Source organism: Leptonotus elevatus, chromosome 5 (genome assembly GCF_054856555.1).
Source record: "Leptonotus elevatus isolate MCC_2025b chromosome 5, RoL_Lele_1.0, whole genome shotgun sequence".
NCBI classification, from domain to species: Eukaryota; Metazoa; Chordata; class Actinopteri; order Syngnathiformes; family Syngnathidae; genus Leptonotus; species Leptonotus elevatus.
In genome coordinates this window covers 4,132,205-4,144,294 of record NC_141243.1, presented here as the reverse complement: position 1 = coordinate 4,144,294, position 12,090 = coordinate 4,132,205, and the positions used below count along the sequence as shown (strand labels likewise).

At 38.9% G+C, this 12,090-nt stretch overlaps 1 protein-coding gene across 1 annotated transcript; it reads right to left on the bottom strand.

Annotated features, from left to right (window-relative positions):
* Nucleotides 1-231: 231 nt before the first annotated feature.
* mccc2 (methylcrotonyl-CoA carboxylase subunit 2) lies at nt 232-11,536 on the bottom strand. The gene is made up of 17 exons (XM_086077145.1): nt 11,298-11,536; nt 10,812-10,878; nt 10,426-10,510; nt 10,149-10,250; nt 9,349-9,476; nt 7,992-8,104; nt 7,760-7,873; nt 7,550-7,614; nt 6,727-6,826; nt 6,568-6,663; nt 6,234-6,306; nt 5,614-5,690; nt 4,666-4,732; nt 2,978-3,134; nt 2,597-2,711; nt 2,174-2,259; nt 232-560 (listed from the first exon to the last, which is right to left on the bottom strand). Exons 1-17 carry the CDS (start codon nt 11,427-11,429, stop codon nt 443-445), a joined length of 1,695 nt encoding a protein of 564 aa, XP_085933271.1. The 5' UTR covers nt 11,430-11,536; the 3' UTR covers nt 232-442.
* Between the last annotated feature and the right edge of the window lie 554 nt (nt 11,537-12,090).

Genomic DNA, 12,090 nt, shown 5'->3' with positions numbered 1-12,090 from the left:
AGAACAGATGCTTGGGATGGAAGGTAAAACAAACCCCACCTGGGTCCCTGTTCTCGAAACATTTGTTTTTGAAGTTTCCACAATGCAACTGTCAATACTCAAACCCTTAAAACACTTTTAACCGCAGCATTTTGCTCCAAGGAGATATTTATGGCTCAACAGTGCCCCCATGTGATAATCCATCAAAATGTAGCCGGTGATGCTCCTGAAGAAAATTCATCTCATGTCTCATTTGGTTTAGACAATTTATGATAGTTAAAGGACAGATTCATGTACAAATTGTAACAGTTAAGGCACAGGTTCACACGGGCCCTTAATAACCTGTCGGTACGCAATTCAATCACCAAAATATAAACAATATTCTGCTACTGTGGTTGCTCTCCTGTTTTTGTGCGAGACCAAAAAGACTACGTCAAGTATGTACATGTCCAAGATGAGCGCATCACATTCGGAACACTCCAAAACGGGTCTTCTGCGTTGGTGCGTTAAGTGAGGCACTCAGACTCAGTCCCAACACCAGGCGAGTGTCAGCAGGATCAATAATTCCGTCATCCCACATTCTGGGGGGAAACATGAAGCATCATCGTGTTAAGACTACGCTGATGCTTACTCATGAACCGTGATAACAAAGTCCACACACAGCCACGTCCCTAGTTATGAGGGTGTGCACACTTGTGCTACCACATGATCTCAGGTGTTTAATTTTACTTCCCCTCTCAAAAAGATGTTTCTTTTCCCCCCCCCACAATTGAGTTGTACAGGATATCAAGAACATAATGGTGGAAACGTTTTTTTAAATGATTTTTCTTCTATTTTTTGTTATTTGAACAGGAGTGTGTAGACTTGATATCACCTGTACTCAAAGCAAGTCCATTGAAAGTGGAACCTCCAAAGTCAAGTGTATGTTCAATTAGAAAGCTCAAATAGGTTAGCTAGCTAAAATAGCTTAGCATAGATAGATTAGCATAGATAGCGAGATAGCTTAGCATAGATAGCAGAGATAGCTTAGCATAGATAGCTTTGCCTACGATAGATAGTTAATAATTTTTTCCCCATTGTTTTGTTTATTTTGGCTGTACAGTGGTACCTCGGAGTTTGAAAAAAAATTCGTTCCTGCGAAGTGTTCAAAGTCCGAATTGTTCAACCTCCAAAACATTTGTTCCCATAGGAAATAATGTAAATGCAATTAATCCGTTCCCGAGCTCCAAAAACTGAAAATTCCTATTTTAATTTCTATTTATGTTTTTTACATTTACAGTACAGTACAGTATTTAAACGATAAAAATACCTTATCTTTTTTGTTAATGCTAGCTTTAGTTCAGTGCTGAGTTTGTGTATTTTACATTGGGCATATTGTTAGACTACTAATTGGTCCTTGTGTGCGTTGTTTAACATCAGGCATGTTGTTGAACATCTTAGAAGGGGTCCTCATGCCAGTATTTAGAGAAGTAGTCACGGTAGTTACAACGAGCGCGATAATCTTCTTCCTAATTCCACTGTGGTTCGTAGCACTATGTTTTTTTTTTGCTGCCACTGGCACTGTTGTCTTTCTTTGGGCCCATGGCGGCGAAAAATGTCGTGGAAAAATCCAAATGCACTCGCGAGTACGGAGCACCTCCAGGAGTATTCACGATCGGACTGAAAATGAGCAGTGCATCGTCTCAACTACCGCAACGTGAGCATTCGGCGTTGCTCGGCCCCGCTCGGCTTCACTCGGCTGCCCATTTTCAAGGTATGTTCGGCTTAGCTTGAGTGTTTGAACTCCGAAAATGAGTTCAAACTCAGAGGCATTTTTTACTCCGATTTTTTGGCCGAAGTCCAAATTGCACGAGTTCCGAGACGTTCAAAATCCAAAGTTCCACTGTAATGATATGAAAAAAGAAGAGTGAAAAGTGAAAACAGGAAGAATTTCAAGCTTTGTCTCATTTTGATTGAATGTCTCAATCCTCTCACATCCTGCTTTTTACTCCTACAGAAAGCAACGGCTGTAGATTTATATTTTAATGTACATCTTTGGGCATGATTATCGATGTGTATTGTGCGATGATAAATTGAGATGATAACGAATGAACAAATTGGAGAGATTGACCGCCAGATTACGTACATTTGATTTTGGAGGTTCCGCTGTCACTGCAAAGTGCCCCTACATATAACACAAAGTGGGCAACGTCACCTAGCACTGGAGTAGTAGGGACTTCCTTCTTCTTCAAATCGCCGCACTATTGGTTCCTTCATGGCGGCTTCCTGCTCTGCTGAGAACTTTTGAGAGGTCAAAAATGATCAGATTGTGGCTAAGAGGTCCAAATAATAACATTTTTAAAAAGCGGACATTAGGTTTTCATGCATCTCCTCATTGTGTTCACATTGTAAAAGGTCTAATCATCGTAATCATCAGAACAGAGTTGAGGTGTCATTTTGCAGCTATTAAAGCGCTCGCCACATCCCCCCGCAGGACATCTAACACGTTTTAATTGCAGCCAACGACAGCGCTAATCAGAATCATTACGACATTAAGTAACGGTGATCTTGAAATAAAAGGTGTCAACGCGTTATGCTTATGCCTTTGGCAGGATATCCTGTGTAGCCTTTTTGTTACCTCCTTCCCCTCTCTGGCTCGCTGATCCTTGGTGATGGTGGCCAGGACGGTGGCGGCCTGTTCTCCGCCCATGACGGAGATCCTGGAATTAGGCCACATGTAGAGGAATCGGGGGCTGCGAAAGGAGATAAGCAGGCACTCAGTCAGTCAGTCAGTCAGTCCGACGATGACGGAAGTAACGGACAATAACAAAACGCACAAAATGTGATTTTAGAAAGCCTGGAGTGAAAATTGCCGGCAAGCCAAGTCTGAAAGCACAATTTTTCGACTGCAAAAAAGGAACGTCAACAAAGAACTAACAAAACAAGTAGTTCATCTCCCAACAAGCCCAATTATTGTTCTTTTACGGCACAACAACAGCAGACTCCGCGGTCGTCGTACCTGTAGGCTCGCCCGCACATGCCGTAGTTGCCTGCCCCGTAAGAGCCGCCGATGATGACAGTTATCTTGGGGACGTTAGCGCAGGCGACGGCAGTGACCATCTTAGCGCCGTCCTTGGCAATACCGCCGGCTTCATACTCTCTGCCCACCATGAAACCTTACAGGGAAGTCACATGTCAAATTCTAATTCATTGGACACAAAATATGCATGCCCTGAAAAATCTAAACTTTTTTCATTGATTGTTAAGCTGTTTTTTTTGTTAAGTATGACATTTTTTAAATCAGTTAAAAAAAAAAAAATCGTAAATGGTAATAAATAAATAAAATGAAATACAAATATTTGTACCACCTATATCAAAATGGGCTCTTTGCACAAATCCACTACTTCCTGAACTCAGCACCGCTCCTTCATTTCCTGTCTTTCACGATTGGACAAACTGATACGGCAGCCATGTGTATTTTGTGAACACAGCCACTTATGAAGCCAAACGAGCAGGTTCCCACCAAGGTTATTTTAGTTAACGAAAACAAACGAAAAAACGAAAACTGAAATTAAAAAAAAATTCCATTAACAAAATAAAATAAATACGAAAACGCTTTTTAAACTCATTCACTCACATTGATGGCTATTGACGTCAAAAATTAATTTGAACTATTTCTATTAGTTTAATGAGAGAGAATGAAAAACGAGATTTTTTTTTTATTGTACATTTAGAACAGATAGGAAATTTGTGATTAATCGTGAGTTAACTATTGAAGTCATGCAATTAAAATTTTAATCGCCTGACGCTCCAAATTTTTTATTTTTTATTTTGAATTTATTCACTGCCATTGACGGCTATAAACATCAAAAATTAATTTTACTATTTCTATTAGTTTAACATTTGTTCCCACTTTTGTTAACAAGAATATGAAAACCTGGCATTTTTTTTATTGTACATTTAAAACAGATATAAAATGTGCGATTAATCGTGAGTTAACTATTGAAGTCATGCGATTAATTACAATTACAAATTCTAATCGCCTGACGCCCCTAATTTTTAATCTTTTCTTCTTCTTTTTTTAATCAAAAAAGAAGAAGAAAATATTATTACAAATTAGGGGCGTCAGGTGATTAAAATTAATTGTAACTAATCGCGTGATTTCACTTGTTACGATGTAAAAAAAGAAAAGATTATTAAAAATTAGGCGTCAATGGCAGTGAATGAGTTTTAAAAAACAAAAACTAACTGAAACTACATTTTATGTTTACAAAGCTAACTATAATTATAGCAAAAATGTCCTTCAATTTAGTCTTTGGAAATTAATTTAAAACATGACCCTTTAGGGATGATTTCAAGTATACTTATTTCGATATTAACTGGAATAAAGACGTTTGAAAGTGTGTCACACGGAAGTGATGTCATCTAGCAGCAGCCAATAGAAAAGCACCTTCAGATGACGTCGCCCCGAGGCGACAAATTTGCCTGCTTTTTCGTTTAACTCAGACAAAATGCAACGCTGGGTAAGAAATGTGTTACTAAAACTAAGCATTTTTAAAAGAACTAAAACTAAGCATTTTTAAAATAACTAAAACTAATTAAAAAAAAATAACAGAACCACCCTGAAAACTACATTTAATAGAACAAAGCTCAGAACAAATAAAAATGAAAATTCCAAAACTATAATAACCCTGGATCCAAGCTCACCTGTTATGTTTTGCAGGAAAATAAGTGGAATGTTTCGTTGACAACATAACTCGATGAAATGTGTTGCCTAAAAAACAGAAGTGGTTGGAGTAAATTCACAAAAGAAGTGTCCAGACATGCTCGTAACGTCTTTGTTTCGAGGCACTCTTCGAATTAGAACGTGCAAACAAAGTGGAAGACTAATTATCAGTCACGTCACTTTCCAACAGCATGGATCCAATCGTTTCTTTTGCAAAAACACAAACAGCTCAGAGTGAAAGCATTTAGCACGGCAGAAGGCCGGCCGCATTTTCGGCGATGACAGCGCGTCTTCAAATGCGGGGCGCGGTATTGATTTCCCTCAGATGTGCTTGGCGAGCACATTTGAAGCACGTCGCATTCAACAGCAATCACGCTGATAAAACACCCAACGTTCGCACTTTCACACCGAGACGGGGAAAATGAATCAGATTTTTTCTCCCCCACCCCCACCCCCCCCCCCCCCCATCAAATCGAACGGCAATTGTGAAAAGCGTACGCGTCTATAATGACACATTCGCCACCTTGTCCATTTAAAGGGCGGTGACAGTTCAGCTCCGTTCACGGCAGAATAGCCTGGCAAATTAAGTGGACGACGTTGAATGAAAATGGTCCGTGGCTTTCAAAAGCGAGGCTATTACGATAGCGTTCGGGGCCGCTCAGGAGCGGGGGCCCAGACAAACGCAATTAGAGAGCTTATTGTACCACTAAAAAGGGTCAGAACAAATCGTCTATTAGGACGAGGCACTCTCATGAGAGGAATATTGGTATTCATTGTTGGACGGCAGCTCCTATTCCCGCGGGAGGGGGCTTACTCGGCTAATGCATTTAAGTCCTTGACACTTGAAGAGCACTGCGGTCTCGCGCTTTGAAAAACTTTGACGTGACGGAGCTGCGGAGCCCGCTTACAATTTACAAACAATATTGTACCTTTTTGGCAGATTCTGAAAACAGCACTCCGTTGTTGCCGATTATTCCGACGGGGTAACCGAAAATTCTGGAAAATCCTGCAGGGAAATATTCAGAATCAATTGACAGTAATGCAGGCTGTGGATTCCATTAAAAAATAAATCGTTATTTCATGGAGCTATTCATCCATTTTCTATCTGTATCCTTTTCATTCAAACCTCACTGAGTGGGAAACCAACGAGGGCTGAACAATCCGTCTAATTCAAATCAACATTGAAATGCGGTTTTCAAATAGCAAAGGCTGCAATTTGGGGAAACTAAAACCAAAACTGCATATTTTATTTAATTATTAGTGCTGTCAAAGTTAAAGTTTCATTCCCGAGTTAACTGCAAAGCTAAAGCTTTAAATTATGAGTTAAAGCTTTACCGTTGACAGCGCTATTAACTCCTTCACTCCCAGCCATTTTCACTGAAACAATCCTATGGAGTTAAAATCATGCCAACCACCCGCAAACACACAAAACGTGATCTGCGCACACAAAACGTCCCACTATACAATCTAATTAAAGATAACTTGACTATCAGTGACACCTCGTTGAAATAATGATCAAGTCAAGTAAAATGTAATTTTTTGAACATACCTGTCACAAGCGTGTCTCCATAGAATGCTTTGAATTCATCAAATTTACTCCCGTCAACGATTCTGGCAATGACCTACAAACCAAAAAACAATATCGTGTGTACATGCTGAGAGATCAAAATGGCAAATAGTGAACAATTCATCAACAACAAAAAATTGTGGTGTGGAAAGACTTGAATTCGCCACCATGAGGTTAAAGGTTTGAATGTTGAAGCTAGGGACCAAAAAGAAATTGAGAGACGCTCAAATGTTCCACTTGGAAATAGGAATAAAAATGCAAATGTGCAAGGACATGGCAGAAAAAAAAAAATCTCAGCCGTGACTCGTCAATGTACCTCTCTGACGTCAAAGTTCCGTTTGAGATTGTCTCCAACGATGCCGTAGAGTTCGTCTGCAGGGTAAAGAGGCGCTTCGGTGGCTTCCGTGGTGACCTGAACGACGCGACAACATCAGCTTGTCTCACACGCCACACAACGAACAATATCTGGACTTACGTCAAGATTTTTCTTGTAATTGAGGCTCCGTACGGCCTTGCGCGCTAAATGGAGAGCGTGGTTGTCGTCTAAAGCGTAATGGTCCGTCACACCGGACTTCCTGTGGAATATGGAAATCCATCACAGAGGCACTTGACAGTGGATTGAGTAGAATGCATTTTTTTAACACTATGCGTAATGACATCTGGTCATCTTTGTATGATGTTTACATTAGTTTGATGATCTATAATAATAAGTTATTATTATTATTATTATCATCATTATTATAACAATAATAATAATTATTATTTTTATTATTTATTTATTCCATTTTAAAAGCTTTTCATGGCACTATAATACGAATTATTATAATACTAATTATTATTATTATATTATAATTATACTAATATTATTATAATTATTATTATTATAACATTTATTGTTATTATTTATTTATTTATTTTAAAGGCTTTTCATGGCACTATAATACTAATTATTCTTATTATTATATCATAATTATATTAATGTTATTATACTATAATCATATTATAATTATTTCATTATTATTATTATAATAATTATTATAATAATTGTATTATAATAATAATAATAATTATAATTATATAATAATAATCATCATCATTATTATTATTATTATTATATTAGATATATAATATTATTTATTTATTTATTTTAAGGGCTTTTCATAAAGATAACCATAGCTGACGCAAGATGGTAAACCAAAGTTTCTAGGACTTCAATGAAATATTCCTAAAACTATATAAACTTAAAATCTGGCATCACAAATGTAAACGAGGTAAAAAAATATAAAAAAAATAAAAACCTGCAGTGAAGATCGGCACCTCCGAGGTCCTCAGCAGAAACTTGCTCTCCAGTAGCAGCTTTGACCTGACAAGACACAAGCAAAAGATTACCTACTAAGTTTTGGCAACAAATCACAGCCTGTCATCGGTACCAACGATCATTAGAGGCAATCTGACGACGGCAACCATTGCAGGTGACAATTTTGTCGTTGAAAAGAAACTTCAAGTACCAGCGGAGGTCCACCGAGGAAAATAGTTCCTTGCTTCCTGACGATGATGCTTTCATCTGCCATAGCGGGGACGTACGCTCCACCAGCGGTGCAGGAGCCCATCACCACGGCAATCTCGGAGATAAAAAGGTAGCATTTTCAAAAGCGCTATTCATGAAATTGAGCCCCCCAAAAAAATTAAAAATCTTGAAGTGAAACATTTTCAATAACATCAGAAGAGCTGCAGTATTACCTGTGCTATTCCCTCTGATGACAGCCTGGCCTGGTTGTAGAAAATACGCCCAAAATGATCTCTGTCGGGAAAGACGTCTGCCTGTCTGGGAAGATTGGCGCCTCCCGAGTCCACTGAAAACATCAAGAAGGTCAGATTGTGAGCAAATGATGCAGACGTGGGAGTTTTTTATTTTTTATTTTTTTTAATATCACCGCAAACCCACTCAGGCCCGCCACACACCAAGCACAGCCGAATGCGACTGAACTGGACAATTACAAACAGCCGCACACCTGGCGGTTGACCCTCCCTCATAGGCAAACTCACTACAACAGAACAATGGCGACCCCTGGTGTTCTTACCTAGAAACACATGTGGCTCCACATTATTTGTATTATTCTGTATTGAACGACAAACTACTTTGTGCCATTGTAGGAGAAAGTGCATACTTGAGAGGACTGGACTTGTACATTTCAGCTTGAACTGTATTGGTTCCGCTTGGCAGCTAAGTGAGCTCACTTAGTATGGTAATTGTTAGAATACATTGACATAAATTTTCCCATATTTACTCTTATGGTATTGCAAAGCATGACTCATACTCTTGCAGCTGCAAAACAGGAACTGTGCCCTTATCACAAGATAGCGTCTGAAACAATTTGCGGGTGAACTGTTGAACTTTGACTGTTGAAACCTTCAGCGCCGAAGAAAGACACGTCAGTATTTTTATATTATTATCTGCACAATGACTCATGTGTGTTCCCCCAAGCTTTAGAGCAGCAACCACTGTGTAATCGGGGACCGCCCTAACAGAAAAAAAAAAAAAAGAGAGGGTTCGACAGAATGTGCTTCAGAGCGGTAGGAGATTGTAACTGTGCATATCTCTGTCCGTTCTCCTCGCCAGCAAAAAATGATCTAAGTCTCTTGTCTTCCTTCTTTGTCTGTTGTTTATTAAATGTTCTAGGTTGACTGAACCTGACAGTATTTACTTTACAGTAAATAAATAAAGCATTATATTAAGCGTTTCCCTTTCATCAGTCCACACAAATATTTTCCCTTTTGGTGTCTGCCTCACAGCTGAAGTTTGGGTTCAATATATAAAAACTGCACATTGGAGAGTAGCTTTTTAATGTAGGGAACCAAAGGCACAACTGTGCCATAATTATGCTGTCCAATCCACATTTTGATATGCCACAAGAGATGCTATCAAGAATACTTGAGCCTGCTTTATCCAATTTCACTCTCGGATGTAACAACTGAAGGGTTTTTTATCAGAGTCAGTTTTACAAAGCAACTGCTAACAGAATTTGTTGGGCCCATGTGGGAGATGAGACTTTTTATTTGTGCTTGGCCAAGCCTTCAATGAGATTCCAAAACTTACCCAAGTAGATGCAGGGCAAATGGTTCTGCTGGGCGATTTCTTGTGCACGAAGATGCTTCTTGACTGTAACGGGGTAGTATGTTCCACCTTTTACGGTCGCATCATTGGCAACGATGACACATTCAACCCTGGTTAAGAAAAAAAGAACAGCTTATTTGATTATAAGGAAAAAGGTTGTTTATTTTTATACATTCAAGTTGCCAGAAAGTTTTTAATGTCAATAAAGTGTACATGCACAGTTTTTGTATGGAGATTCCCGGCTATGGTTACCTACAAAATGTATGACTGTGTGCCAGGTGCATAGTTATGATAAAAAAAAAAAAATTCTCCATGATCTGAGGAAGTTGAAGCATGTAGATGTTAAACAGAAGAAGCCCCACGATGGAGCCTTGGTGCACTCCACATGCAATTTTGGTCTGCTTAGAATTTAAGTTACCTACTGCCACAAAATGATCGCTGTCCTTTCATGCAAGATGAAAACCAATCAAGAACTGATTTCCACTTTTCGACTGTCGAATGCAGCACTGAGAACCCAATAACGGCAAGACTGAAGTGCTGCCATGATACGTGGTTAGATTATTAGGGCCTTTGCCCATTGCAATTTCAGTTGTGTGATTAGTTCTTAAACTTGACTAAAATACACTTGGACTTGTTTGTTTAAATGCACTTGTTCACTATTAAAACAAAAAACAATTTAGCTGCTGAAACACAGCCTTTTCAAAAACTCTTACTGAAAGAAAGAAAAAATATTTGATATATAAATACTGGCCTGTAATTGTTTGCTAACAGAGAGGACTTACCCAGAAACCCGTCCAATCCCAGTGATCATCCCACCTGCTGGCACTTCCTCTTTTCCATACAACTCGTACGCCGCAAACTGGGAAAATTCCAAAAAAGGAGTCCTGCAGAACAAGCAAGTGACATCATTAGGCAAACAAGTAGCCTTTTTTAAGGAGAGAGTAGAATTGATCAAGAGTTAAGTTACAAATGTAAAGATTTCATATGGAAATATTTGTGTATCGCTGAGCCTGCATTTTATAGTGTGTTCGAAAAGAATGCAAGGAAATCGAGCAGTACCCTGGATCCAGGAGTCTGTCGATGCGTTCTCTGGGTAAGAGTTTGCCACGAGAAGTGTGAAGTTTTCTGGCTTTTTCTCCCCCGCCTGCAATCACGAGAACAGAATCACCCCCAAATAAATCTTGTGTGATCATGCCACTGCACCATGAAAGTCACTAATCAAGACATATCTCATAATACAACAAAAGGTCAGTCAATGTTTTCTCTATTAGTCTATTATAAGTCTTTCCCCACATGCATCATTATACAGGGGTGACATAAATAAGAAAAAATAAAAAAATAAAAAAATAATTGCAAACAACACACTAATAAATATGTTAGACATCATAAGCATCCTGATGCCATAGTACCACAAATGCTAATTGACATAACTAATTCCCACCCACCTAATTTAATCTTCTCTGTCCGGCTTTTCAATTCATCAACAAGGGCTTGCATCCGCTCATAATTCTCCTGCAAGACAAAAATGTGATTTGTATGTTGAGTCATATATATGGCTTCTTGTTCACGCAGTATTAAAAAGTGGGCAAATATTGTAAAACGAGCACATCAAACTACATATTAGAGAAAATAATTAACATTATGATTAAAGTCTACCAAACGCAATCAGCATTATCACGGTATTACTAAAAGATATGCAAACAAACAAAAAGTATCATAGATACACACTTTACTTTTATTTTGAATAAAAATATTAAATCACCAACTGTAAGTACTTTGTGCGCATTAGGCACTTTTTTTTATTTTTATGACTCATTGTTTAAAAGACTTGTTTCCCCAAGTCAACATTTTGACCTGATTATGAGACGTGCAGCTGCTCCTGAATAATAGCAAGGTTGCCGCTAGCCATTTAACGCTAGCATGTAGCTCACCTGAAAGTCAGCGGAGTGTTTGTCAGGCTGAGAGCCGAGCCGGGCGACTTTGTCAGCGTAGTACGATCTCGCGCAAGCCAGCGGGAAACTCCTGCAACGGAGCAGCAGCGGCTTGACCGTCTGAAGAAGCATGTTGACGCCAATTTCTGACTCGATGGGAAGTTTTTTTTTTTTTCCCCTTCTTGCTAGCTTAGCCTAGCCTTGTAGCGCTCTTGCTTTCTGGTTGTTGTCCGCGTCAATGGAAAGCTATACCGCCCTCTGGTGGCAATTTGATGCAGTGCCTTTAGACGCTCCTTTTGAAATACAAAGATTAAATGAAAGTTAAAATGACTGTATATCAATCGGTATATACGATGCTTAATTATTACCGTGTTCACTCTGGTAACTCAAAGCACTCATATCTATAATCATTTTTCTATTGCGTTTTTACATTTTGCCAGCAGATGGAGGTTCAGTACCTTCAAACAGAGTCAGAGTAAATGCACTGAAACGTGTTAAATATCATTGCACTACATTGGTGCGTGACCTGTAAACTAATTACAATGGACCCTCGCATACTCAGTCAAGACTGATTCGCTGATTCCCACCCCCACATATTTTAAAATATTTTTAAGCATACAGACCCCCCCCCCCCCCTTCTTTTTGGGAAGAGACAACGGCGATATTTAGTGGAAATTGCTTAATGCTACCGCCACAGTAAACCAAACCCACTCCAATGCGGTGTCCGGTTTTATTGTCTTGAATTTCACTGATAGATAGATAGATAGATAGATAGATAGATAGATAGATAGAT

Coding starts and splice junctions, on each gene's coding strand:
- mccc2 (XM_086077145.1), bottom strand. CDS start 11,429: ATGCTTCTTCAGACGGTCAAGCCGCTGCTGCTCCGTTGCAGGAGTTTC. Junction 8,105..9,348: donor TTTGCCCTGCATCTACTTGG/GTAAGTTTTGGA, acceptor TGATGTTTTCAG/TGGACTCGGGAGGCGCCAAT. Junction 6,664..6,726: donor ATTACAAGAAAAATCTTGAC/GTAAGTCCAGAT, acceptor CGCGTCGTTCAG/GTCACCACGGAAGCCACCGA.